Source organism: Patagioenas fasciata, chromosome 9 (genome assembly GCF_037038585.1).
Source record: "Patagioenas fasciata isolate bPatFas1 chromosome 9, bPatFas1.hap1, whole genome shotgun sequence".
Lineage (NCBI taxonomy): Eukaryota > Metazoa > Chordata > Aves > Columbiformes > Columbidae > Patagioenas > Patagioenas fasciata.
In genome coordinates, this window is record NC_092528.1 from 29,641,737 (window position 1) to 29,669,330 (window position 27,594).

At 40.1% G+C, this 27,594-nt stretch overlaps 1 protein-coding gene and 1 non-coding gene across 2 annotated transcripts; both read left to right on the top strand.

Annotated features, from left to right (window-relative positions):
• Window positions 1-3,029: 3,029 nt before the first annotated feature.
• KPNA4 (karyopherin subunit alpha 4) lies at window positions 3,030-26,668 on the top strand. Its single transcript, XM_065844388.2, has 17 exons — window positions 3,030-3,365; window positions 11,745-11,789; window positions 12,606-12,695; window positions 12,788-12,817; window positions 12,900-12,952; window positions 14,774-14,869; window positions 14,988-15,073; window positions 16,541-16,627; window positions 16,979-17,148; window positions 17,237-17,281; window positions 18,487-18,618; window positions 18,843-18,971; window positions 20,216-20,320; window positions 21,545-21,616; window positions 22,293-22,455; window positions 23,562-23,656; window positions 24,734-26,668. The coding sequence occupies exons 1-17, from the start codon at window positions 3,297-3,299 to the stop codon at window positions 24,830-24,832; spliced, it is 1,566 nt and encodes a 521-aa protein (XP_065700460.1). The 5' UTR covers window positions 3,030-3,296; the 3' UTR covers window positions 24,833-26,668.
• On the top strand, window positions 19,304-19,616 carry LOC136105526 (small Cajal body-specific RNA 7). Its single transcript, XR_010651973.1, has one exon. It is a non-coding gene; the product is annotated as a small Cajal body-specific RNA 7 (non-coding RNA).
• Window positions 26,669-27,594: the final 926 nt, after the last annotated feature.

Consider the following 27,594-nt stretch of genomic DNA (forward strand, 5'->3'; position numbering starts at 1 on the left):
AAGATGACAGAGAACAAAAAATATGAAGGATTTTGCATTTCCTTTTGAATCAGACAACAGAATCTTTAATCAGAAAAGAAAGCAGCTTTAAAATATTACTGAAAATTAAACCAAAGTAGGGAGTTTCACTTCAGTTAACTCAAACCATTCAGCTGTAAGTACAGGGTTATAAAATAAACTCAGTGTAACAAAAGCCATATTAAATATAAGATATTTCCAATTTGGTAATGCAAAATATTGTACCTGGTGATTATTTCCTTAAACAGCAAGTGCAGAAGCTAAAAGCAACAAGAATCTACCTGTCAATTATATTCAATGGATAAAAAATTGAACACACTGATAGAATTTCTTGTTACCCAGACTTCACACACTTCCACTTCTTATATATTTTAAATTTTTTCTTGTTTCCCTACCAAAGACTTCCTTCTGAAATGACAGCATTGATTTTACATACATACAATGGTACAATATTGGCATGGCTGTACGTTTATAATACCTGGTTTTCTTAAGGCAGCTGTGCTGTGAGACCAATCAAAAAGAATAAGAGCACTAGTGAAAGAGATGCCTTTTTTCCCCCCTTTTTCTCTAAAATATTGTCAAATGGAAATACTGCCTTTTTTGTATATCCAGACTGCAACGTGAAGGGGTTTCTGTACCTACAGTAGCTCTGAACAAAACGGTTTACATATTGGTACACCAGTAGCTATGCTTACATAGAATACCATCAGGACTAATTAACCCTGACTAATTTACCCTGTCCATTCTGCTGTGACTTTGCTACTACACTTACACAACAGATGTAGCTGTTGTGACTCAGATTTCTGCCACTTTTAGCCGTGGCGAGAAATCCTTCTATCTAGAATGGACCCTCGTCCTCTGAGAAACCTCCTGGAGATAAAACACACAGTAGCCCATAGTCTGAAAGATCATAATTTTCACAAAGAACTAAATCAAATTCTTCTTTCTGATATTCATAAATCTCTGAGTGATTTAGTTTATGCACTTGATAGACTGCATCTCCCATCATGACTTTGCACTTTTCTCAATAAATATAATGCAAAATCGTAACACTGCTGATGAGACCCAAGCTCTGTCGACACACAGGACTTAACAGAGAGGAATCTCCGCAACCCCTGACTTAATTTTCCAATAATTAAGAGTGAGTACAAACAGGACAGCGTACACTCCACTAAGTGGTTCTAGTTATAAGCAGTGGTCCTATTTTCTGGATCCAGCTATAAAAGCAGGAAAAAAAATGTACCACCCTCTCTGCCCTGCAAGTATATCTATCTGTTTCTTTCAATACTTTTTACCTCATTTCAATAAAAATGAACCATGTTAGCTTAAACACTTTGGGTAGCAGCTTTTTTTTCTAATATTCTAGAAGACTGGAAGGCACAGGTACTACTCTGAGCATATTTTCCTCACAAGTTAAAGTTGTGTCCCAAATATCCCAGACACTACCAAGGAAGCTTTGAGAAGAATAAACACTGGATATTTTGTAAGGAAACTACTTTTTTTCCTGGAAAATTGATGATCTCTCTACCTTTCCAGAAGCTTTCTGTAATCTAATCCCTAGAAAAGCGCTAGAAGTGGCAGGTTTGTCTATCTGAAGAGTCACTGTCAAAAGGCAATAGTTCATCAGATGTGAGTTCCCAATAAGTAATCTTTTGAAGTTAGGATATACCTGAATTAAGACAGGCACATATTCCGATAGACACAGTATTTGGTGTAAACAAAATGTCTCGGTCTATGTTCAAACGAAACACATCGATGGAATTTCCATGGCATCACTCCCTTTGCTGATGTGTTCAATGCCAATTCAGGAATGACTTTCACCACGCTTTGTGTAACACGCAGGTAATGTTACTTGTAATAAAGAACTCAGTAGGAAGCTTTGAGCCCCAGAAGGGAGTTTACAATGTAGGTATTACTGATGACTGTCCTTAAAAGTGAAAAGCTGGTGAAAGCTATAATTAGTTTGGAAACAGCATCCACCTGCATCACTGGAGTTACAACAGTTATTACTGGCCAAAATTCACTGCCACGAAACCTGACTGTCACTATCAAACTGGTAAGACATAAGCCTGTAAAAAAATGCTGAGATAGTGGAGTTTGAAAGATGACAGCAACCTATTTTGGAGCCAAATGAGCCCCAGTACAAAACTAGAAAGATCCATTAAATGTGATGTTACTGAAAGAGAATTTTGCTCCCCATGCTGATCATCCCTATCAGAAATATTCCCACTGAATTTTGTGGACTTGCTCTGCAGTTGCTGTGCAGCTTAAATGAGCACATTGCCCAACACGGCAGAATCCTGCAGACACATCTGCGCACAAACCATGTTAATTCTTGAGCTTACCCATGTCCTTAAAAAGGCTGCCAAATACCTGCTGCTGTATCCCGTGCCCTACTTCCTTCTCTTTCCAAAACCAGCTGTGTTTAGGGTTGAAGTCTGGTAAGGAAAAGTGGTTTGGATTAAAATCTGGACCGTGCCAAATGTGACAGCTGCACTGGCTCATTTCGCTCAGTCTTTGCTTGAAAAAAACTTCACAGGTATGACACCGCTGGTGCCGGGATGTGGCTCTTCCCCTCTCCCCTCAGGTGGCCGGGCCGCAATTAGAACAGTTTTACTTAAAAAAAAAAAAAAAAGGTATTTATTTTAAACTGGCATTAAAGTGGCGTGGGGAGAAGCGATGTCCTCTGAGGGGAGCGAATACGAAGTCGAACGCGGTGAAGCATAACCCACTGCCGACTTTAGGCTGAGGGACCATCGGAGGGCGGGAACGGCCCGGCCGCTCCTCCCCCGGCCCGGAACGAACCGCCACCCAAAATGGCGGCGGCGGCGGCTGAGGGGAACGGCCCGAAACACCTCGAAGGGCCCGGCCCGCGCGCGTCACGTCCCCCGCGCAGCTCCCTCCCTCTACCCCCTCTCTCCTATTGGCCGCCGAGCTCGGGCTCCGCAGCCAATCGGCGGGCGCGGCCGGCCGGCCCAGAGCGAGGCTGCCCCTGTTTCCCCTCCCCTCCCCCGCTCCCGCCGCTCCTCGCTCCCGGCACGTTCGGCCGCCGGCAGCCGGGGGCAGCGGCAGCGCCACCCCGAGCAGGCCGGGGACGCGGCGGCAGCGCCTCAGCTTCTCAGCGACACGGGCCGCGGCCCAGCGGGCGTTGAAGCGTGAGCGGGCTCGGCGGCCGCAGCGGCGCCGGGAAGGGGGGGACCCCGGCGGGCTCGGGCAGGGGCACGGGAGGAGGCGGAGGAGCCGCGCTCCTTCCCACCTTCCCCCCCGCTCCTCCCGCCATGGCCGACAACGAGAAACTGGACAACCAGCGGCTGAAGAACTTCAAGAACAAAGGCCGCGACCTGGAGGTAACCGCGGCGGCGCCGCGCGGGAGGGGCCGGCCGGCCATGGCGGCGGGAGGGCGCCGCGGCCGCCGTGTGGCGTCGTTCCTAATCCGCCGGCGAGGGGCCCGCGGCGGGGCCGCGGCCTGCGCTGCCCGGGCCCGCTGAGAGGCGGGAGCGCCGCTCCCCGCCGCCCGGCGACGGAAGGGAGGAAGGAAGGCGAGGGAGAAGGGGAAGGGAAGGCCGCGCTGTGGGGCCGGGCGCGGCCGGGCCGTTGGGCGCCGCGCGGAGGCGGGAGCGGTGCGGCTGAGGGGGCAACGGCCGCCCCGCCGGCCCGCCCGGCCCCGCAGCGCCGCCCCGGGGGCTCCCGCCGGCCCCGCCGCCGCCGGGTGACAGGAGCGGCCGGGGGCGGCTCCTCCGCAGGCACCGGCCCCGCGTTTCGCGTAGTTTGGTCCGGCCACCGGCTCGGTAGAGGTGTTGCCTCGGTATTGGGCCGGCTATGGCAGCAGTCGTGTTATCCTGTGGCTCCAGCTTAATTTTTTGAGGGTATTGAATAATTGCTGTTTGCGCTGAGTGGCCCCTAAAAGCCTGACTCAGGGATTAGGCCCCAGTTGGGTGTTCTGCTGTGTGTCTCCTAAAGATGCTCAAGTGTATAAATATATTAAGTACTCCCTACACTTTTATAGTAAAGATTATTATTAAAACAAAGCACCTTTTTTTTTTTTTTTCTAGCAGGGCCTATGTTACTATTTTACTCTTCAGTTAGCTGAATGTAGAAACAGTTGTGGCTTGTAGCACAGAGCCCCTAAACTTTCTGGTAGCTGGATTGCTGCATAGGTTATTTGAGTAGAGGTGCTTCCTCAACACAGCAAAAGAGATAATTAATTTAGGGTTCCCTTAGAAAATATTCAGATTGAAAAAGAGGTATCAGTCCTCATGCATAACCACTTGGCCCGGAGTGCTGACTGGGGAAACCTGCGCATTGCAACGTTGTCAGTGTAGGGCTTTGGCTTCTCATTTCTGTTTTTCGCTAGCCTCAGTATGTGCTCCTATGACTAGCATAATATTCTGGTTTTTGGAGGGTTTTTTTGTATGAAAGCAACTGTGCAGTATTTCTTTTTCAAAAGTAGAATATGCATTTATGTTGCTGTCACTCATTAAAACATCTAAGTTTCCCATTTGGGTAAAGCAGAAGTCAATAACGCCTCAATTTTTAACTTGTCCAAGTATATTGATAAAACAGTTTATTATTTGGTTATGTACAAATTTTGGTGATGCCAGAAGTGTTGGAAGTGGGAATAATTACTGCAGTGATTGTTTTCTAATAGGGTTGTTAGCTTTGTTAGTAACTACTTGCCTTAAATGTTAGTTTGGTTTTGTATAAGTTATCATTGAATAGGCAACTGTACAAGAAAGGCATCTTTAGGAAGGTGCACAGTAAAGTCTATGCTGTCACAGTAAGAATGAAATTAAGGGGAAAATACAGATTGGAATTCATCTGCGTTTTCTCTCCTTTGGTGCTCACCTACTGAGTTTGAAGGTAAGTCAGCTAAAGTAGGGAACATTCAGCATGAACACATGGGAGTAAAAAGAACACGTGTTTTTCAGGAAGCAGGTGATCTCTTCAGTACTCTTTGAGTTTGCTGATGCACTCTCATGGCCTTCCACATAGTGGAAAAAAACACCGCTAGCCCCTGTTAAATTTTAGATACTGACATCTATCCAACAAATCCTGGACCATATGCTTGGTACCTAAAATAACTACTGTGGATGGCTGTTTTTCATACAATAGCTCAGGCTTATGCCTATCATTCTTGCTGATTAACTGCTTACACATCACATTTTTCATGAGTATGAGAGGTGTTGGTAATGTCACTTATAGCCAAGTATCCTGTGGTAGCAACAGTATTCAGTAAATTTATCACACCTGTGTTTGGGTGCCACTTTTTAGCAGAAGGATGTCTGTTTACTGCACATAGGAAGTCAGCATTTGATCTTTATCTCCTTCACTCCTCCCTCTTTTTATCTCTGCTGAAATTGTGCGTTTAGCCATCAGTTTATTTTCCAGAACTATGATCTTTTTTCTTTTCCATGACAGTTTACACATATTCACTGTCAGCAGACAAATAATAATTTAGTTTTGGTGAGTCCCAAATTAATAGATATCTCTAGAGGCTATGAAGGTTTGCTGTTTAGCTAATTACAAACTTTAAAAAAAATGCTATCTATATGATTCCATGTTATTCACATCAGTCCATTGACGGTTATATTGCTAGCGGTTGCTGTCACATTGTACTTACATTCCAGGTCTCACACCTTCACAGAAGATTATTGTATATATTAGAAAAGACAGGGACTTTCCTGCATTTTGTGCTAAGTGTATGTTTAGCTTTTTGGATGCTTAATGAGTTAAAGTTAGACTTTGATTTTTCCAGTCCTTATCAGTGTGCTTCTGAAAATACAAATTCTGGCCTTGAAAAAGGGAAGAAAAAGCAAAACAAACCACCTGTTTTACATAAGATGTTTAGCAAAATTCCTTCATATGCTCAAGTATTGGGTAAACATGCATGCAAGGACATGTTGTGTTGTAAATGATCGCTGCCATGTGTTTCCAGATGACAGATTGGTGGTGACTCTGGGAACAGCGGGATTCATTGTGACTAGAAATATAAAATATTTCCCCGTCTATTTTTCTTATTTATAGTGCTGCTCAAAGAAATACTGAGTGTAATAAACTTTTTAATACTGGAAGAGTTTGTGGCATGAGAGCAATAATTCATAGCTAATACTAAGGCAGTATCTGTATGTAGTGTTTATGGTTTCTAGTCTAGTATGTGCAGTGTTCTGTTAAGGTCTTCCAAGATTTAAGAATTGTTAAGAACTGTGGGGGAAAAAAACAGTATGGTATTGTTGCAGCACTGCAGAAGTGGTCACAGGTTTGTTTTATTTTTAACATCCAAAACCTTACTTAAACAAGTGCTTATCTGGACTTGAAAGCTAGTCAAGGTAACTTTCATCTTGTCTCTTCAATGAGGAACAGGTTTTACTTGGGCTTTTCTTTCCTTGAATAAGAAAGGGTGAGCTGGGTTTTTTTTTTTTACTTTTTTTCAATTTGTGAGTATGACTGTGATGATACTCAATTTTATTTCCAACTTTTTTTTTATGGTAGTAGCATAGACCTTGGAATCAAATACTAGATACAAATACTATACAGAACCCAGGATGAGTACAAATTGTTTGTTGTCTCTGCAATAAACATAGTTTAATGAGCAGTTCTTGAGTTAATTGCTGTTTAGTCCTGCTGCATGTTAGGGGTCTTGAGCATAGCCATGCTTCTGGGAAGGTTTGAAAAGAAGATTTGGGGGTTGGAGCAGCTTTTTTTTCTTTGCTTCATTTTGTTTTACCAGGCGATTCAGCATCTCATTTTCTGTTGGTGATTGTTGCCTGCTGCAGCATTCGAATTTAACTGACATTTATGTTTGCTGAAATGAAATAAAAAATATTTCATGCATATGATTTCTCTGGAAATACTGGAAGAAATTGATGAATTTCTACTGGCCTTTTCTTCCTTGACTTGCCTGTGCGGTTGGGTGAGAGATTAACAATTGCTTTCGTAGTACCAGCACAGGAGAAGTGTCAAATAGATATTTGTGCTCTGCGATTGAAACACATGATGTGAAATGGTGATAATATTGTAATGCAGGGTACTTCAAAACTAATTTTGGAGCAGCGGTTGTATCTAGATGTTTTAAGATCAACAATGTCAAGATTTTTCAGAGCTGCCGGGAGCATTCACTAGACTTGTAACACTGACAATATATCCGAGAACACCAAGGAAGCTTCAGGGGATTGAAGAAAGGGTAATATTATGAGATATAGTGGCTATCACAGGTAGGTAGAAGCTTTTTAACCTTTTCTGTATCCCACACAGAATAGTTTGCTTGTGGTTGAAATATGGAGGAACTGAAGGAGAACAGGAATTTTACTCACTGAGTTAGTTAAAAATAGGTTCCTTTAAGCTGACTTGTAGTTCTGTGGTGAAGCTCATCCATTTTGTCATTTAAAAGTCATACTGAAGATATTTGTTTGCATAAGGCATTTTATTTGGCATGCACAGCTTCTCTAGGAAAAACTAGAATGACAGCATGTACTATGTCATATTGATTTGTATTTATTTGTAATCGAGAGTCCCATTACAATTCTGAAGGGGGAACAGTTGCTGAGATGTGTTTTCTGGTGGTATCTTGTGGAGATTGTGTTGGCTTTGCAATCCCACGGCACTTTTATCAGTGATCTTGAGAGCAGACTTCATTGCTCCAGTCTGCAAATGAGCCAGAATTAGTATAAGAAGGAAATAATGGCTAGAGGTGGACTTAAATCACTTGATTAAAGTGAATGTCAAGAGTATGGATCTTTACCAAATCCAAATATGAAATTACATGTGTCCGAGGGGTTTTTTCCTTGTGTTGTAGTTAGTGCGTTTTATACCTGTGAAGAGTAAGAGAAAGTTTGTTAGTCATCACTGTGGTTGCTGCACTGGATGTTCTGGGTTACAGACCAGTCTCCTCCAACTGGGCTCTGCAGACTGGGTGCTCTCCCAGTAGCTTATGGAGTGAGTAAGCAGTTTGTGCACAGGGCCACAGTAACGAGTGTTTAAAAAGGAAAAAAAAAGTGGCATACAGGTCACAAAAGGTTTTGGAGATAAACAGTCTGTTTCTTCTTGCACACGCTCCCCCACACCCCATTTTTTTGTTTGTATTTTGAATCACTAGCATAGTGACTTTTCTAGGAAGGAAGGAAGGATGGGCAAGCAGCTCTGCTTTAAAGTAACCATTGCCTTTGCAGTTCCACAACAGAAACAATGTGCCTTTGGAAATGAGAGGAATTGGTTAAGTTCTACCATGATTTACGTGCTGTCAGACCTTCCTGTAGTAGATGCTTAAACAGAGCTACTTGAGTGAAATATTTTACAATAGAAAACAACAACAAAACAAATAAAAAAACCCCACCACCCTGCAAAACAGCAAAGATGGGCTGTGTGCATGATGGGGTCTGAGTTTGAGAAGCAGTGATTGAGAGGTGGGGGAGGGCTCAGGATACTTTAGCTGAGCGCGAGCTCCAGTTGTATGCTCTTGTACTTATAAAGGGCTCATAGATCTGAGCTGCTCCTGAATGTGGAGAGTAGAGCATTTCTTCTGTAGCTGGTGGTGTGAAAAACACTAGATTTTCTCAGGATCCTGCTGGCATCAGCTAACACAAGATTTTAATGATAAGCTGAAGGGCTCAGGAATGACTAATGGTCAGAAAATAACCCATACGGTAAAACTTAAGCTAAATATAAGGATGGAGGGTAGCAATCATAGACTGACAGAAATAGATCAGATCATTTGATTTTTCGATGTAGCAAACGAACAGGTTGCAATGACTGAAAGAGCCACATGAATTCATCCTGATGTGTGTTTTGAAATTGGAACACTTTGCAAGGACCGTTCTGAATTCTGTTTCTAGAAACTTTCAAGTTGAGATTGGTTGCCTACTCAGTTGTGTTAGTGCAAGCCGAGAACTGATGCAGAGAAGTCTAACAATCAAGTCACATCTTCTGCAGAACAGAAGGGAGAATCTAGCTTTACCATGCCATTTTGCCAAGGAGCCATTGTACCCAGTTTTCTGCCCTTTAAGCTGTTTTCCAAAAGAAAACACAAGTTAATCTTGATTCTGCTTGTCATTTTAGTTTCTCCAAACTATCTGTTCCATTTCTAGGCCGGAGTAATGGTGCTGTGAAATTCCGTGACAGAGCTAACTTCAGTTCTTACTTGTTGTGCTTTTTCTCTTCCTAGGAGGAAGAGCAGTGGCAGATTGGCCAAGAATAAATATTTGGTCAACCAGCTACTGTTTACACAGAAAATTATTTTAGTGGAACACTATTTTTGTAAATTGTTCTTAAGAGTGACTTAATTCGTTGATTGTATTTCACATGGAGGCTTTTGTGAGTCCAAGGTTTGCGCGTCCTCTTCAGAAACAGGCAGAAATTAAAACCAAGGACCTGTCAGCTTGTGTCTGGAGAGAGAAAGTTGTTCTTGTTCCAGCAGAGTGTTGATGGAGTTTTAGGATTTTTTGAACCTGGTCAAATGCATATATGATTTTTCAAGTCAAGAAACTTTGAAATGATGTGTCTGAGGCTTTTCTTTGGGTCATGCTCATCTCTCCCCGTATTTCTGTCATGCACGCAAATATGATTGTCCTGAAGTTATGTTACCACCTGAGTTGGAATACATCTCCTTTTGGGATCACTAGTAAATATTACTTTTAAATATCTGTTACAACTTAATGTCCTGTTGTAGTTGGTGTTCTAGAAATTCGTTTTTCTTCTCCTTGAAAATAAACATTGAGTTGTGCTTTTGGTTTGCAACAGCTTTTCTGGGACCAGTAATGTCATCATTGAAGTCTGGCAAGAAGCATCTTTCTTGCACTAGAGCTTTTCTATGGGTATGCTTATTTTCTTAGGTTGCGGTAACACTTGTGGAGTAGTGAGGTGTTGATTGACAGTGTTGTGAGATCATCAGGGACTTGGTAAAATTCTGCAATCTTACTATCAGATATTTTCCTTGTGTTATTTTCTTCTTGAATATGCCAGGTTAGTGGACTGTGGAGCAACTACACCGAATGCTACATTACAGACTGAGGGCAAGAGTCAGTAGATCTGTCAGTTGTAAAGCTGCAGCATCATTCCAAAGCCCCTAAATAGTGGATTGATCAGCTTCTCCAGGAAGACAACAGCACTTGGAGCACAGAGTAATGACTGTTGAGTGCTTCTTGCCTTCTGCTCTGTTCTTCAGTTACCACTCATCATTCGGGTGGGATGTGTGTCCTCCTGGGTGAATCCTAGGCTGAGCTTTCCTAGGCTGAAGGCATGTAAAGCCAGCCTGCGTTGTGCAGGCAGGGGACTCGGCTCCCCAGCATTGCTGCGATGCAAATTTTGGAAAGCTGAAGCACGAGGTGCCAGGTGATGATGCCAGTGGTCTGTAATTGGGTGTTTAACAAATACATCTGTAGGATGATAGCTGCTGGAGAAACTTTTCTGCATGTTGTCAATATAGAAACTTTGACTTGAATCCACTACAGAATACTGAAAGTGTATTTGTAAGACAGCTATTAATTCAGATAATACCTATTGGGCCAGAAAAGTGTTAATTAAAATTTATTACTAGATAAGTATGTATTTTTCTTCTCTTTAGAGATTACACCTTAGAGATTCTCACTCTCATTTCAAATATGTCTCAGAATTCTTCAAAAGCTTATCTAGCTGTGGAGAGTAGGTGTATAGCACTGAAATAAAGTTTATCTGCATACTGTTGACATGTAGCAGACATGACTACTTACAGGTTTAAAACTGAAAAAGCTATGTATTGGACTCAGCTATTAATTCTAATTTTGATAGACCAATTGAATTACCGTTCTTTAAAGATGCACACATTTCCTGGAAACTCACTTTGGTGCTTTTTAGTGTGGGACAGTTTGTACTTGCTTATTATGGCTCTTATTTAGTTGTTCCAGGTGCTGCAGCTGCATTAAATACACTTGTATATTTGACTTTTTATACAGTGGGAAGCTATAGTTGTGTGGGTGTGTTGGGTTTTTCCCTCCTCTGCCTGTTTTTCCCATGATGAACTACAGTTTTGGTCCTCAAGCGATGAAAGTTCTACCTCCAAAGGAACCATCCCTTGTTTTCCACTCGCCTCTTTTCCTGCCCTTTTCCATCTTAACTCCTTCCTTTGAGAAGGTAAAGTCTTGTTCAGAGCTGGAAATTTGATTCTGATGAAGTCCACATTCCTTTGTATAATAATTATGCTTCTGAAAGTCAAGCTTTTAATCCTTATCTTCAGAGCTGCTGGTTATTGCTGTTCAGCAGCTCTCTCAGCCGTTCCTTTCCTTGTGTTGTGTGTTAACATGGTCCCTTATGTGCTGGAATTTCAAGTGTTCTCCGAGCTTGCGGATGGTTAAGTCACAATAAAAATGCAGTTGTTCTTAACTTTGCTCTCTTTCACTGTAAAGTTCAAAATATAGAAGAAAATCGCTGTAGACTGATTATTTTTGATGTTGCCCTTTCTTAAAAGGCACTTGTTTATTCCCTGGTTCCATATACCCATTTTTCTTCAACATGGATGATGGAATGGTTGGGGTTGAAAGGGACCTTTAAAGACCTAGGAGACACTGTTTTACTGAAATAATACAGATAGAAATAATACACTTACCTGTTTCCTGTTGGATTTCTACTTTTAAAATGAAAATTAAATCCAGTGTGCACAGGTACTGTTTAAAGTGCATGAACTTGAAAATAGTTGTGCAAGTTTAAATTACTTGGTCTAGATCCAGACTATAATTCACATTGGTCTTGTCTCTTTTCAGACTATGAGAAGACAAAGAAATGAAGTCGTTGTGGAGTTGAGAAAGGTGAACATGATTCTTATCAAAGGGGATTTGGCTGGGTTGGTATTTCAGTAAAATTTAGGAGTTTTTGTTAAAGGCTTAGAAAAGAAAATACTGTTGCGTGTTCTTTCTATAGTCCACCAAGAACACTCTTCATAGACTCTTTACTAATTCTGTGAAGTTACTTTGGTTTAGAAAGAAGTTTTAAAGTTACTGTACCTGGTACTAGAAGTTCCATAGTTTTTGTCCTGAAAAACAGAATTTTGTTTGTAATCTATTGAAGGGAATAATTCTTGCTTCTGCAGCTAAGTTTTTAATTTTAAAAGCTTGGAAAAAGTTGGTGTTTTCCTTTGAAAATCAGATGTTCCTGCTAATCTGTAGACAGAAAGCTGTTTTCTTTACCAAACCATTATTCAACACATGAGTAAGAGTGGAAGAGTGTATGTGTGAACATAACACTATTTAGAATTGTCGGAAAAATAGCTCTTGAGGAAAGTAATCATAACCTGAATGATTTTACTTCAGGGATGAGCAGGAAACCAACCTTTGGAAATGACCTTGTCTTGTTATAAACAATGAGAAATAGGTCGTAGTGTCAGTGTTGATGGATGTGTGCACAGGAAGCTTCCAGCAGAAGCTGTTACTGCTGTGGATAAAGTTGGCTGGAGGATTTTTCTAGGAAGAAGTGATTTTCATAATGTGCAACCCTTTCCAACTTCTAGAATGTTGGAAATGTTAACAGTATCAGTGAAAGCATGTCTTTGGTGTGTGTTTGAAACAGAAGTTTCTAATCCCTTCTTGACATCCCCCACACTACCTAAATCAAAGTTTCTCTTTAAGAACAAAAGAGATGAGCATCTTCTAAAGAGGAGAAATGTTCCTCACGAAGACATCTGTGAAGATTCTGATATAGATGGTGACTTTAGAGTGGTAAGAATGACATTAACTTTCAAGCGTGTCAACTTTTTACATACTTAAAAAGGCATTTAGCACTTCTAATTGCATTTGTCTCTGTTTTCTAGCAAAACACTTCCTTGGAGGCAATAGTACAGGTAAAAATAAAATTAATTGTTTGACCATTCTTCACGTCATGGTGACAAATATGTGAAACATCTAAATTCTCTTTTATTTTAGAATGCTTCAAGTGACAACCAGGGTATACAGTTAAGTGCTGTGCAGGCTGCAAGGTAAGAACACACTTTTCTCAAATACACTGCTTAAATTCTTATTTTATTGTGCTCTTAAGTCAGAAAATGTGTTCTAGCTTAACTAGAAGTATGATGTCATTTACTGATTTTTAAAAAAGAAAGCTTGATAGATAGAAGTTTACCAAAAAATCAAGATACCTATGTCATTGAAGCAGTCAGGATTTTTAGTATGTATAAATGAATACTGAGATTTATTTTAGTGCGATACGTTATGCTTGTCACAAGTAGAGTAAAGGATAATTAGCAGGACTATGAAGTCTTTATCTTTAAATACGGAAAGAACTGCCATAATCCTTTTTCTAGTTTTGTCAGGGATTAGGCCACTAAAACCACTTTTGGCTTTGAGAGGAATTTCGTGTAGTTGTATGTACTTGAGAAATCATCCTAATGTAGTCTTAGGAACTTCACTTGCGTAAGTGGAGTATTTTAACTGCTGTTTCATGAGCTGTTGGGTGGTGTTGTAGCAGAAAGCTGCAACTTTGTTTTCCCTCTGTGGTGGAGGGTTTTGTTTCAAGTGCAAGGGAAGAATTCCAGATGAAAGAGAAATCAGGGGAGCTGGAAGTCACTTTGACTTTTGGGAGTTAATGTGTTTAAAACTGATGGCAGAAAGAGTTTCTGTGCCGATTTTCGTTGGGCATCTTGCCTTCATTAAAAAGTTTAATCAACTCAGGGTAGCATCATGTAGCACACGCTTTACTATAGCTGATCTAAACCATATTGGCCTAAAATACACCAGATGAAGCTTGACTTAAAATGAAATGGCCATCTCCATGTGGATTTCTTACCATTGTAACTATTTTTAAAAATTGAAAATCAATTTGGAATTAAAGCAGTGCAGTTTACACTGCTGGAAAAGTATTAAAGTATATTTTAGAGGTGAAAGCAACTGCTCTTCAGTCTTGATTGAATCTGTACCATCCTTTGGTCTGAAGCTGGAAGGAAAAATCTTGCCCAAGTCTAACCTTCAAAATATACAACTAGAATATGAGCAACAGAAAACCGATTGGAAGTGCTTAAGAAAAAGCAAACCCAAAGCAAAGAAAACCTCAAAACCCCCAAAACCTGAAGTTTTATTTGATTCTTGTAGTACAGTTCTCTACCTGTTGAGCAGATGGTTTGTGAATAGACTGCACTATGATTGTTCTGTCACTGGACAAAAACCAGTATTAAGATTCTGGTTGTACACTTTGGTTCCTTATTTTTTTATAAGCTCGTAGATGTAAATTGTTTTCACGTCTAAAAGCAATCTCCTTTACTTACTTAGCAGTTGAAAATGCACATCTGATTATTACAAGAGCCTTCAGATAATCTGTGTTCAGATCCTCCCCATTGCTTAGTTTTCTGAAGTATCCTGTTTTGCAGCTCCAGCTTTTCATGTGTTGTGAATAGGCTGATATATGAAGAGATGACTCTGTATAATCTCTCTTCTCACTGCTAGTACAGTTTGATGCGGCAGCCCAGGTTGTCCCCTCCAAGAAGCTTCTTTTGTTTTTAATTCCTTCACTGAAGAAAGGTGAAGCTAAAGGGATTAATAATTCAAAGAAATCTGTACCTTTCAGTTCTTTGCACTAGTACTTTGTGAATCATTGCTCTCTGACATTATATCTTTAGTAAAGAAGAAACAAATTTCTACTTTTCCTGTCAAAGCAGCTGAGATCTGTTTATCACCCTTGTTGGGTGGAGGAGGAAGAAGCTGCAGGAGGGTGGAACTGAATAACTCCAGTGATCTTTATTTTACTGACTGGTAATAAATGTCAAGAGTAGACTTCTCACCCTGTCTTTTCTCGTTTTCCTAAACAGAAAGCTGCTCTCCAGTGATCGCAATCCACCAATTGACGATCTAATAAAATCAGGAATATTACCTATTTTAGTGCACTGTCTTGAAAGAGATGACAAGTGAGTACTTCTAAAACTCCAAATGTTTAATTGTTACAAGAATTCTCAGTGTTTAGCTAATATGCCTATAGTGTCTGATTTGAAAACTCACGTTACAATCTTCCTTTTTTCTTTACAGTCCTTCTTTACAGTTTGAAGCTGCGTGGGCTTTGACAAACATTGCCTCTGGAACCTCTGAACAAACACAGGCTGTAGTTCAATCCAGTAAGTCCAACAGTATTTGATTATTCATCACGCATGTGGTGTTGCTTCCACAAAAATAAGATCATGTGAATGAGACTGTAAAGAGCATCCACACTCCTGCTCCTCTATCTCAAGCATGTTCACCAATCCACGTGTTAGGGTTGGTCCTTTCCTGTGATAGCCAGGATGGTTGAAATTGGGTTGTCAATCACAGGCCTGTCACTGAAGGACCTGTCCAGGAAGTCTGCTGCCAGGTGTTCTACCTCTTCTGGCAAGCAGCACCAGTTGAAGCACCCACCTGCTTTTGTTCTTCATTTTATCAGATTTTAAATTCAGTTGAGTTTCCTAATGGTGAGTAATCTCTTCTGGAAACTCACACTATTTTAGCAGAGTTGATATCTGCTGGTTTCCAGTTTTCAAACTTAAAAAAACAAAAACAAGAAAAAAAAAGACAAGAAAAAACTTGAAACAAAACCAATTGAAAAAAAAACAACACCCACAAAACAAACAAACTAAAAAAAAACCTCCCATGGAAGGAATTCCTGTCTTATTGTGAAGAGGGAGGAAAAGATGTGGACCAAGTCCAGAGTGCCTGACATCTGACCCTTCCAAAATCCAGTTGAAGCAAAAAATGCTGTCCTTCGTATTTTGAGGAATCTGAAGCATGGAAAGGAATTGTTGTCGGACTTGGAATCTCGGTTGCCAAGCAAAGCAGATTTCTGTACTCCGGAACGCATCCTTAGTTGCAGTACTTCTGTTGGTAAAGCAGACGTCAGTAGGAGTGTCTGCAGGCTTTTTGAGTCGAGTGAATGAAACAGCAGAGATTCTTGAGACATATTGAAGAATCAAACACATAGTAAACCAAGTTTTTTGGCTAAAATTCAATAGGAATAACCCACAGAAGTTATGTTACATGAGATACCAGTAGCTGCAATGGTTGGAATCAGTGTTGTATTGTAGTGCATGCTGCTGCTACCACTGAACATGCTGGGCTTCCAACAATGAAGAGACAGAATTATGCTTAATCTTTAGTGTCTTCCCCCACCATAGCTGTCATATATTGACTTCTTTTAGAACTACTTGGAATGAGCCAGCACTGGGCCCTTGTGGCCAGGAAGGCCAATGGTACCTGGGGTGGGTTAGAAGGGGGTGGTCAGTAGGTCAGAGAGGTTCTCCTGCCCCTCTACTCTGCCCTGGGGAGACCACACCTGAAATATTGTGTCCAGTTGTGGCCCCTCAGTTCCAGAAGGACAGGGAACTGCTGGAGAGAGTCCAGCGCAGCCACCAACATGCTGAAGGGAGTGGAGCATCTCCCGTGTGAGGAAAGGCTGAGGGAGCTGGGGCTCTTTAGCTTGGAGAAGAAGAGACTGAGGGGTGAAAATACCTCATGCAGTGCTGAAATTTTATTTAAGAGCTAATTATGTGAACTGTTTTGTATTTTCAAAGATATATTTCTTAACAATTGCTTTGGGGTTTTGTGTCTTTCAGATGCTGTGCCACTTTTTCTGAGACTGCTGCATTCACCTCATCAAAATGTTTGTGAGCAAGCTGTGTGGGCTTTAGGAAATATCATAGGTGCGTTTTACTCCTGTCACTAAAAAGTTCCTTTTGGTATCGAATGATTAAATGAGGCAGGATTTTGTGTGTTAGAACTCGGACGTGTTCAACCATGAGGCAAAAGGCAGCTGTTAGATGAACAATTACCTGTTTGTAACTTGTTCCTGTTTTCTCTGTTTTGTGTCGATGCATCTTTATGATAGATGTATCTATGTAGATATCCCTATATAAATATATATATATATGCATTTTTCCAAGGCCCGTGTTCTTTATATGCATTTTAAGTAACTGAGGTTTTAAGTGTGCAGAAACCAGGCTTTTTATGAACGCCATGGGATGACCATTGTATTTTTTTGATGTCTCTAACAGGTGATGGACCCCAGTGTAGAGATTACGTTATTAGTCTTGGAGTAGTGAAACCACTGCTGTCCTTCATCAGCCCATCTATTCCCATAACTTTCTTAAGAAACGTTACTTGGGTCATGGTCAACTTGTGCCGTCACAAAGATCCTCCTCCGCCAATGGAAACCATTCAGGAGGTGACTGAGTTACTCACTGATCAGTAACTGAAGTCGAGTATCTGTCTGCCTTAAAAATTAACTGTCAGATGCCTCTTTTCCTCCTTAGATCCTTCCAGCGCTCTGTGTTTTAATTCACCACACAGATGTAAATGTAAGTAACACCAATTGAAGCCAGTTTTGTGTTTTGATAGAGTTTTTAAGCTCAAGTATAGAGCTTGTCATAATTAATTTTTTTCTTGAAAACAAACAACCACCAAACCCACCTCTGTTTTCTCTCAGTGTCAGTTATGATTTTTGCCTGTTGTTTTCCTTTCTTTGCAAGTGCTTATTTGCCTGTACTTGCCCTACACTTAAAATGCAGTTTCTGTTGTAGTTCTGTGAACATTGCTTTACAGATAAATACAGGATTTTTTGATTAGCGCTTAAGTTTGAGACTGTAATAAAAATCTGTGTAAGTGAAAGGAAAAATTAGGGTCTGCGTACATGTAAAATGTTGGCATTAGAGTAACTTCTGAGGTGTTAAATCCGAACATTAGGTTATTTTAATAGTGAAATAAATGAGACTTAACTGAAATTGTGAAATAGGTTGGCTTTTTGCCTAAACATAAGTCAGAATTGTTTAATTCTCTGATTCTTAGTAAAGTTGCATTTCAGTTGCTTAAGTTGACGGCAACAGTGCTTTGCCTAGATATGTTGAAATGTATTAACTGAAGTTTGTGTACTAATTGCACCATTTAATTTCTTGTATACAAGTAGGCGAAATTAAGCTTATTTGAATGTCTTGAAATGACTGTATTTGTGGATCAGTTAAAGATTGTCAGCTGAAACGATGCTGACTCAAATGTTCAGATTTACTGCTGTTTAAATTGGCTTTTCAGTGCGTGGATGCACACACACAGAGGAAATTCAGCCTAAGTGCTGCTGCACCAGATGTTGGAAAAAATTCAGAGCTTTTCTTAAATTTTGTGGGAGAATGTCAGGAAAAAAAAAACTTGTAATAAACAGGTGGAAAGTGCCAAATGCCGCTAGTTTAGTATTTGCTAGGGCATCATCTTCCTCCTGGGGGGGTGAGTCTTTCCTATCTCACATTGTCCACCAGTACTTCATGAAAAGAATACATGTAATTGAGTTGTTTTTATTATACTCTTCAGAATTTAAGCTGTAGTTAGCAGTTTAGCTCTTGTTCTTTTCTGTGGAGTGGAATGTGTGAAGTTTGTAAAGCAAAGTGGGGTTTTGCTGTATTGCATCAATCCTGGCTTCACAATGAGAATTGGTTTGCATTTTAATGTATGTTGGTTTTTTGGTGAGACTTGGGATATTTCTGTACTATTTACAAATAAATGTTTTTCCTGTTAGATATTGGTAGATACAGTCTGGGCGCTCTCATATCTAACGGATGCTGGCAATGAACAGATCCAGATGGTCATAGACTCCGGAATAGTCCCGCATTTGGTTCCTCTTCTCAGTCATCAAGAAGTTAAAGTTCAAGTAAGTTTGGATAATTTTAGGAAAGCGTTGCTCAAAATTTAATACTAGAGAAAATAACTGGTTTCTTTTCATATTCATGTTGAAGTTTAAAGAATACTTTTTCCTGTGTGGTACAGCATTTGAATAAAACCTTTTGCTTGTTTTAACTTACTGTTTGAAATTATGTGCACAACTAGAAAAATGTTGATTAAATAGACCACTTTAAAGAAAGTGTTTTGTTGCAGACTGCTGCGCTGAGAGCTGTAGGAAACATTGTCACTGGTACTGATGAACAGACACAGGTAGTTCTGAATTGTGAAGCTCTTTCACATTTTCCAGCACTTCTGACACATCCCAAAGAAAAAATTAATAAGGTAAGTGACTGCAGAGACTGCAGCCAGCTGATAACTACTTAATATTTGGCTTAGCTGTTTGGGATCCCATGTAATGTAGTGTGATAGATATTTGAAGAGTTGAATACTTATACCAGTTTATGGCAAGAGCAGGCAGAGTGCTGAAACTTTTCTTGAAGCAAACGTGTAGAAAAAGCTCTAAGGAGCAGCAAACTTGAACTTGACAAGAACGTTATTTTCTGATTCTAACTGAATTTTTATGAAGTGAAAGCTTTATCTTGCAATTCTGGCTGTTGACTTAAAAGTTAGAGCTCTTAATATGTCAAATATCACTTTGATTAAACTGACTCTCTTGGAAGTGATGAAATAGAGATAATTGGATGTCTCTCTGAATGGAGTGTGTGTGATAAATGGAATTTAAGTCTTAACTGGGGGTGGGGCATAAGGGGGGGGTGTGTGTGGGCACATGTATAGAAAAGGCTTGAATCGGGGGCACTGAATGCGGTGCTGATTCCGGAGTGCATCTGAGGCATGTTGCTGAGTTCTGAGGTGCCACTTTACAACATTGCCAATGATTAAAGCCCAAAGCAAGCCCACCGAGACAAGCCTGGGCATCCTAAATCTCGAGAGGGTCACTCATGTAAGTGATCCTTTGATCTGATCTGAGAGACTCAGTTTATCGCTGGAAGGAGGGAGTCCTGCGCTTAGGGATAAAATGTTATAAAGGGTCACGTAATTTTATGGTATTCTTAAAAAGCAAACATTTAAGTAATAGGTGTTGCATTTTGTTGATGACTTAGGCTGAGAAATACTACGAAGCAGGTAAAGAACATGTCTTCTACTGCTCTTATGTCTGGAAAATAGGATGCTGTAATGCACGCTGGAGCTTATCCGACCATCACCTGAAAACTGCTACAGCGTTCACTCGCAGTAGTTGAATCAATTACAAGTGCTCATTTGTGACTTCTTTTGTCTCCAAATAATTTTTCCTTTTAATCTGTGGATTTGGAGCATTTGGTTGTGACTTGGTAATAATGAGAGAGTCTTGTGGAGTCTCCTAAGGTGAGACTGTCCGCTTTGTCTTGTCTACTAGGAGTTCAGCTACGTACAATCAAACTGATACAATACCTGACTGTATTGAAGATTGGCTAGTGTGTAAATTGCAGATCTAAAAATGTGTGTATAAAGTCTTGCTGGAGTGGAAATAAGTTACAATATAGAAGACCACGTGAATTACTGATTTTTCGCATCCTTTTATTTTGCAGGAGGCAGTGTGGTTCCTATCTAACATCACTGCAGGAAACCAGCAACAAGTTCAGGCAGTAATAGATGCAAACCTTGTTCCAATGATAATACATCTTCTAGATAAGGTGAGATAACAAGGATTTAAGAGTTTGTTTCCTTAATTGGAGAAAGCAACATTGAATTCCTTGCGTTTTGTTTCATGTCAGACTTTAAATGTGGGAGGTGGGGGTAAACTATACACTTGAGCATTTTTCTTGTGTTGCAAGATAAAATATGACTGATTTTCTTCTGTGCTGTGAGATAAATGCCAGATTTATTGGGGAAACAAAGCAGATCAGGGGATCTTGAGTCCTTCCAAATCTCAATTCTTTTTCTCACTTGGTGAACGATGGGGATAGAATCCTTTAATACATGGCATGAAGAGGTCTGGATGGGAACAGCGCTGTCTTAGTTGTCAGCGTTTTGCCAAAGCTTAAGGACTTCATCCTTTTTCCCCACATTATCTGGAAACACATGTAAGTGCTGAACAGTGGCATTTATTGACCTGTTCACGCTGCTGCACTTACCTAGTCTGGGAGTATTCCAAGAAGTGATCCCTGCCACTGGATATCTGTGTTCCCTTCAGTTGTTGAGCATTAGTGTCTTTTAAAATATTAGTTTCCAAACCACGTTGTGCTCCCAGGGATCTGGCTTGTGACAAAGAAGGGTAGCTAAAAACATGTGTTTAAACGAGCACAACATTTCTATCTTTCAAACATTTCCTACTTTTTGCTTTATTCATTGCTTGATTTTCCTTTCCTCAAGTGTGGAAAGAAGCCAGGAATCCCAACCTTACGGTGTCTTTGGCCATGACAAAGACACCAATATCTTGCCTCAGTGTAGGGGCTGGAGTTGAGACTGAAGAAATACTTGTCTTTTCCCCTAAGTAACACAGAGCTCTTCACAAATAGTTCTGTTGACTGCCAATTTATTGATTGGCGAGAAAGCAGTTGGAGACCTTTCTCTTTGAATTTAGTAAGTAGACTCAAATTGAGTCACGTCAGAGGCAGGCACAGTTGTACTGTATACGGTGGTTTATCAAAATTGACACTTACTGCTTATCTCTCAGTGTAGTATATGACAGCTTTTGATAAGGAATGCAAGAGAGTGGAGTGCTACAGGTTTTATTTACTTTGGAAACGAGTTTCTCTTTTAAAAACACGGTTACAGCAAAGGGGTGGGAGTCACTTTCCCTACTTGCTGAAAACTGGTGTGATACCCTGCAGAATGGACTAAAATACAAGCTTTTACTAGAATACTACATAACATAAAACCATGAATGATTATTCTATTTGTGGTTTTATTTCTAGGGTGACTTTGGTACTCAGAAGGAAGCTGCTTGGGCAATAAGCAACTTAACAATCAGCGGAAGAAAAGACCAGGTGAGTCAAACCTTAAGAGAAAAGGTGCATTTGAGAAGGGTGCCTCAGCTGATGGATTTAGACTTCTGTGCCAGGATGATGGATGCTTGGATTCCTCCCCTGTTCAGTAACTCTTCCCTTTCCCAGAAGGGTTTGGAGAGTGAACTTCAGTTGTCATTTCTGGAATGACCTGAGATCAGGAGCATCAATGGGATTTGGATGGAAGTTCCTCTGTTAGGATGGCCTAGGAGCTGGGAATGGCTACATTCCAGCTCTGAGATTCCTGGTCATTCAACATCTTCCCCCCCACTCCCCATAGATGAATCTGATATAATTACAAGAATAATAGCCATTGAGTAGAAATATATAGTTTCTTGTAGACTCAGAATATTAGATTTGTGGCAGGGTTGGGATGCTGGAGTCATTCTTCAAAGATGAGGTTGAAACTCTTCGCCTATTCCTGAAAAATTCACGGTATCTACTACTTGTCTGTTCTAGGCTTGAAATATATTTGTAACATAATACGTAAATGTTAACTTTTAAAGCTCTGAAACAATTTCTGAAAGTGGCTGCCACAGGATACTACTGGGTGACTTTGAGTAGTTTGACTTGATTGGACTTGTTTGCCTGTGTGCTCGTGGTGCGTTGTTTGCCTCTGTCACACAACTGATTTCACTGTTTGCTTTTCCCCCCTTAGGTGGCATACTTAATTCAACAAAATGTAATTCCTCCCTTTTGCAATTTGCTGACAGTAAAAGATGCGCAAGTTGTGCAAGTGGTTCTGGATGGACTAAGTAATATATTAAAAATGGCTGAAGATGAAGCAGAAACCATAGCCAATCTTATAGAAGAGTGTGGAGGTATGATGGTTAATATTTTGGTGCTGTTGTTTTAGAAATTAATGGTTTGGCTTCCTACTAGGGGGATATGCATTGGCTTTGTGTGTTGGCACAGATGTTTTAAACAAACGTTTTTAGAAAGTGACCTTTTCATGCCTATCAGGTCAATATATTTTGCTTTTCCTAACTAAGTTAATAATCAAATAAAATGTGGATGAGCTGGATGATTAGGTGCCAATTTTGTAGCAGTCTGGTGTACTTGACAAATCAGGTTCCGTTAATGTAGGGACGATATACTTACCTTTGTCATGCACAAGTCATGTTCAGATGAATGTGGAACTAAAGAACTTTACAACAGTTGCAGAATTATGATAGCTTTAATTTCCTAATGGCTTTCAGACTTTCTATATATTGGTTGCTATTTGAGTTGACCGAAACTCTTCAAGGATGAAAGAACAGTGATATTTAATTTGGGTACAGGTAAAAAACTGTGGGATTTCGTTAACATGGAGTTGCATAGTTTCAAAATACAAAATCTTGAGGGAGGAAGAAAGCTTAATTGATAGGTAATTGATAGGTGACGGCTGGTGGGGGAGAAAAGAGGTGTTTGTGCCTAAAGTTCTACGTGTCAGAGCTTCCAAAAGATTTATATGTAGCTCCACTCATGTCAGCAAACACTGTACTGGAGCTACTGGTTTTATAATCAAGCTACAACTGATGGCACATGTGCCACAGCCAGTATGTGTGTTTGAAATGGCACACCAGGTGCTGAAAGGATGTTTTTGTGAAAAGGGAGTATGTCCTAGTGCTTGGCTCTCACTGTATTTCCACAAATTAGCTTAGCCACTCATAGCAAGAAGAGGAGGAAAGAACTGTCACTGCTGGAATGGACCTTTTGGGTTTTTTGGTCATGGTGTGTGTTCCCTGATCGCTAATTTATTTCCTCAAATCTCTAAGCTCCTATACTTGAAGCTTGTCAAATGAGTTTGACAGCATTTTGTTCATAGTCACTGTAGTCCTAGATTTGCTTTTCATTACTTTGTATGATGAGCAATTAAGGAGGGGGTGGTTGTTTTGCCTGAACTTAGTATTTTAACTTTATTACACTTCTTGTGTCTTTATTTTAGGCCTGGAGAAAATTGAACAGCTACAAAATCATGAAAATGAAGACATCTACAAACTGGCTTATGAGATCATTGACCAGTTCTTCTCTTCAGATGATGTAAGTGTGTAATAGCTCTGCAATCTGCTTTTGTAATTATTTATACTTACAATATGGTTCAAGATGAAGGCAAAAGCTCTAAAGCCTGCTCTGTGACATTGGTTTGGTTTTGCAGTGAAGAATGAGCCCTTATTTGAACCTGTTGTGTATCTTGCCATTCTCCATGCTGAAGTATCTAAAGATCTGACTCATAATTTAAGCCTCATCTCTAGGGATTACAATACTAGACTTTGAATAGTTCCCTTATCTGTCAGCTCCTAAAGCTTTGACATTTCACAGTTGATAAACTCCCGTCTGAGTTGAGTACCAAATCCGAGATTCTGCTGCTTAGAAAACAAACTATTTTGAATATTTTAGTAATTTCATTTTAGCAATGTACCATAAATCAAAGGAAATTTTTAGATTTGTATGCACTTCAAACGATGGAAGTTATTTGCATATAAAGGAAATGCAGTCACAGTCTGTCGCGAAGTGAGAGGGTTTTCTGCTTGGTTGAAGAACTTTGGGGAGCCAGATGACTGCAAAAGTGGTAGAGCTCAGTTGCATTTGTGCCCTACCAGCTGCGTGGAAGTTTATCTTCTGCTAGAGTTTCACTTTTATAGGAGCAATGAGACGCAAGTCTTACTTAGCAGATCACATTTTGCATATACAGCAGGACCTGGAATTTAATCTGGTGTCCATTTGGTAACCTGTACACTACCTATATAAATTGAAACTGCAGTTTTGGCTCAATCCTTACTTGATTTAATGGTATTGGTGTTCTCTTAAGAACTTTAAGAGCTCATAAAGTGTCAATAAGGATGCTGCATGACTGACAAAACACTTTGCAGGAGTGAAAACTGCATGAACAAGATAGACTATTGGGTGCTATGTAGCCCGCTTACTAAATGCAAGCTCAAACATTTTGGCCTGTTTTATTTTGTTGTTATAGTGCTTTGACTAAGTTGGGGGAGGAGAATTGCAAGACTTGATGAGAAGTTGATTAGGGGGATAGATGCTTTTTAAGGTTGTCCAGCTCCTTTTTAGTGAGGCTTTTGTCTTTGTTTTCCTACTGACGATGTCCCTGTTCCGTTACAGATTGACGAAGATCCTAGCCTTGTTCCAGAAGCAATCCAAGGCGGAACATTTGGTTTCAATTCATCTGCCAATGTACCAGCAGAAGGGTTCCAGTTTTAGAGTGGTATTTTGGAAGTTAGGTACAATGCAGCACTGAATAAAAACAAAAAGGTTTGATCCATCAATCTTGGCTCATGGGATCCGCTGCTGCATTAAATCGGGAAAGAAAATGTGAAGATTTCATTTGGAATCACAGAAAAGCCCAAATGAAGTCAAGATGGCGAGTGGGTGCGAGTGAGAATGAGTGGCAAAATGTAATGAAAAACTTCACACTGAATGCTTATTTAGATTGTTCAAAGAAAAAAACAAAGGGCTACAGGTCAAAGATCTTCGGTGCCTGAGAAGGAACAATGACTTACTAGAGCAATTGGGGGGAAATGCAGTACTATCATCATCAAGCCTCGTAAGCATAAGAGAATAGGATGCCCATATAAGTCCAAGGAGAATGAGCCCAGGCCTTGCTATGAAGCACCGTGTGAATGGACAACGTTGAGTGAGTGTCTGGACGCGATGCTGTGGAGCCAGGCTCGTGTTTCAAACGCCGGGGCTCTTCAGTCCCGAAGCAGGCTCCTCGTCCTGGAGTGGCGTGTGTACGAGAGTATGGTTGTGATGCTGTATGTGAACGCATGCAAGCTTGATTCGCCTTCAGGGGGCTGATAATAAACCTAGTAAATCATCAAAATGAGTTCTTAAGTGTTAACTTACACTGGACACAAAAACAAAGACCGGTTTAGCAGCAGACTCTGGTTTACTCCTGCAGCCTGTGTTACTTTTTTTGGGTTTTTATTTTCTTTTTATTTTTTTTCCCCCTCTTATTTTTCTTTTGTTTTCTTTCCTGTATGGCTTATTAGTTGTTTGTAAAGTCAGAATTTCAGGAAGGCTTCCCTGTGCATTTGCACCAGATGAATGTTCGATGTTATGAAAAGCTTTCCATATCATCAAAACTAATTTGTAGATTTTTGCATGAAAAAAAACCCATACATTTCCCTTCAGATAGACTGTGTTGCAGTACACAAGTTGCCATAATAGTAGAAAGCAGTAAAATGTGGTAATAAAATCTCATCCTTTTCATTTTCAAAGATAACATGAAGACCTTTTGCATGTGGTAATCTACAGCATAGTTCATTTTTAGATTTTGTTGAGTCCTGTAACCAAATGTTTCTGTTGTGGTAGGATACCGTGCTGTGTTTCAATGTTACTTGTTTTCAAACTTTGTTTTCTATGAAAATGATATGGAAACTTCTAAAAATGAAATTTGGTGCATATGTACTGCCGAATAAAGACCGAAAAAGAGGTGTGAATAGATGTACAAATCAAGTCATGGTTTGAACACCTTTAATATGCCTAATCCAATTGTTTTAGACTCTTTTTATCTTAGATGTAGGCAGCCATGAACAATCTATTTTGAGCCACTTTAGAGAGAAAACTTTGTATTTTTAAAACTTGCACAAAAAGGATGCAAGTGTTTTTATAATTGGAGTAATGCCTCAGTTTTGAGGTTCTGCACACTAAATTCAAGGCAACGTTACAGATTTGTACAAACCGAACTCTTTATAAGGTGGCTCATTGTAGGAAATGCTGTGCCTTCCCCTTTGAGCACAAGTGTTGCATGAACAACAGTTTGCTATAATAAAACATACCAGATTAGCCACCATTAGCATCTATATCTACCTTGTGTTTAAAAAAATCAACTGGTAATTCTGAAACACTGTAGAATGGATAAAGATTATTTTGTGATCATAACTCTTTGTTGGACTAGAGTATTTTTGCAGCATTCCTTGTCATCAGAAACATGGTTAAAGTTTAAAACTAGAAGCAGCGGAAACTAGCTTGTGAAATTTATCCAGTAGAGTGCAGGCTAGGCTGTCTTGGGGAAATAAACGTTAAAACTTGCAACAGTCGTATTTGCTGTGTCTTTATATACACGCTCCCCTCTCCATCAAAAGGTGTGGAAGGTCGTTTGAAGTAAGTTACATTGACATTTCTCAATATTTTTGGTTTTAACCTGCCAAATGACAGTGTCTTGTGTGCTATGTTCTGTAGGCTTGAGGTAAGTACCTATTTTGGTATGAATCTTACAAAATAATTTACCTAATTACATAGTATGTATTCACTAAATAAATTACGGCTGTTTCCATGTGAAATGTGAGGAACCCTCAGAGAAAGTAAAATACTCAAACTGTTTTTTTTTTTTAGGCAAGTTGCAATGCCATAAGTAAAATTACACTTATTACTAAATATACGCTAAAATATCTTTGTGAATAGTGTGCTGTAGAAAATAGGTTTATTGTTGCAATCCTTTCTTGTTAGGTCTGAGAAGAGAACAGATGTTTGTAGTGACTGTTACGGGTAAAGAACCAAAACAAACAAAACAACAAGGTCTGAATTTACTGTTAGTAAATGCCTCTTTCTGGCGCTTCCAATGTGAGATATATATATATATGTATATAAATACAGAGAATTCCCTTGAGCTGGTTGTGCGCTAGCTGCAGCCTGTACTTTCTTACACAGCTGTGGTGGTTGGTTTTTATTTCTCTAAGTGGAAAATTCACCCATTTTCCAGCGGATCTTGTCACTATCGCCTTAGTTTAGCGAGATCGGGAAGGGTTAAACGTGTCGGCTTCCACTGGGCGGCAGCATTTGGAGCTCTGCAGGAGCACCACCGAAGCTGTGTCCAGTGCCTTTTCTTCCCAAAAGCTGCAGTTTGAGGTAATGTAATGACATGGTTGGGAAAAGGGGAGTTGTTTGGGACGCTTGGGATATGAACAAGAAATAAAGAATTACTTCAGGAATATGGATTGGATTATTACAACTTCAAAAAG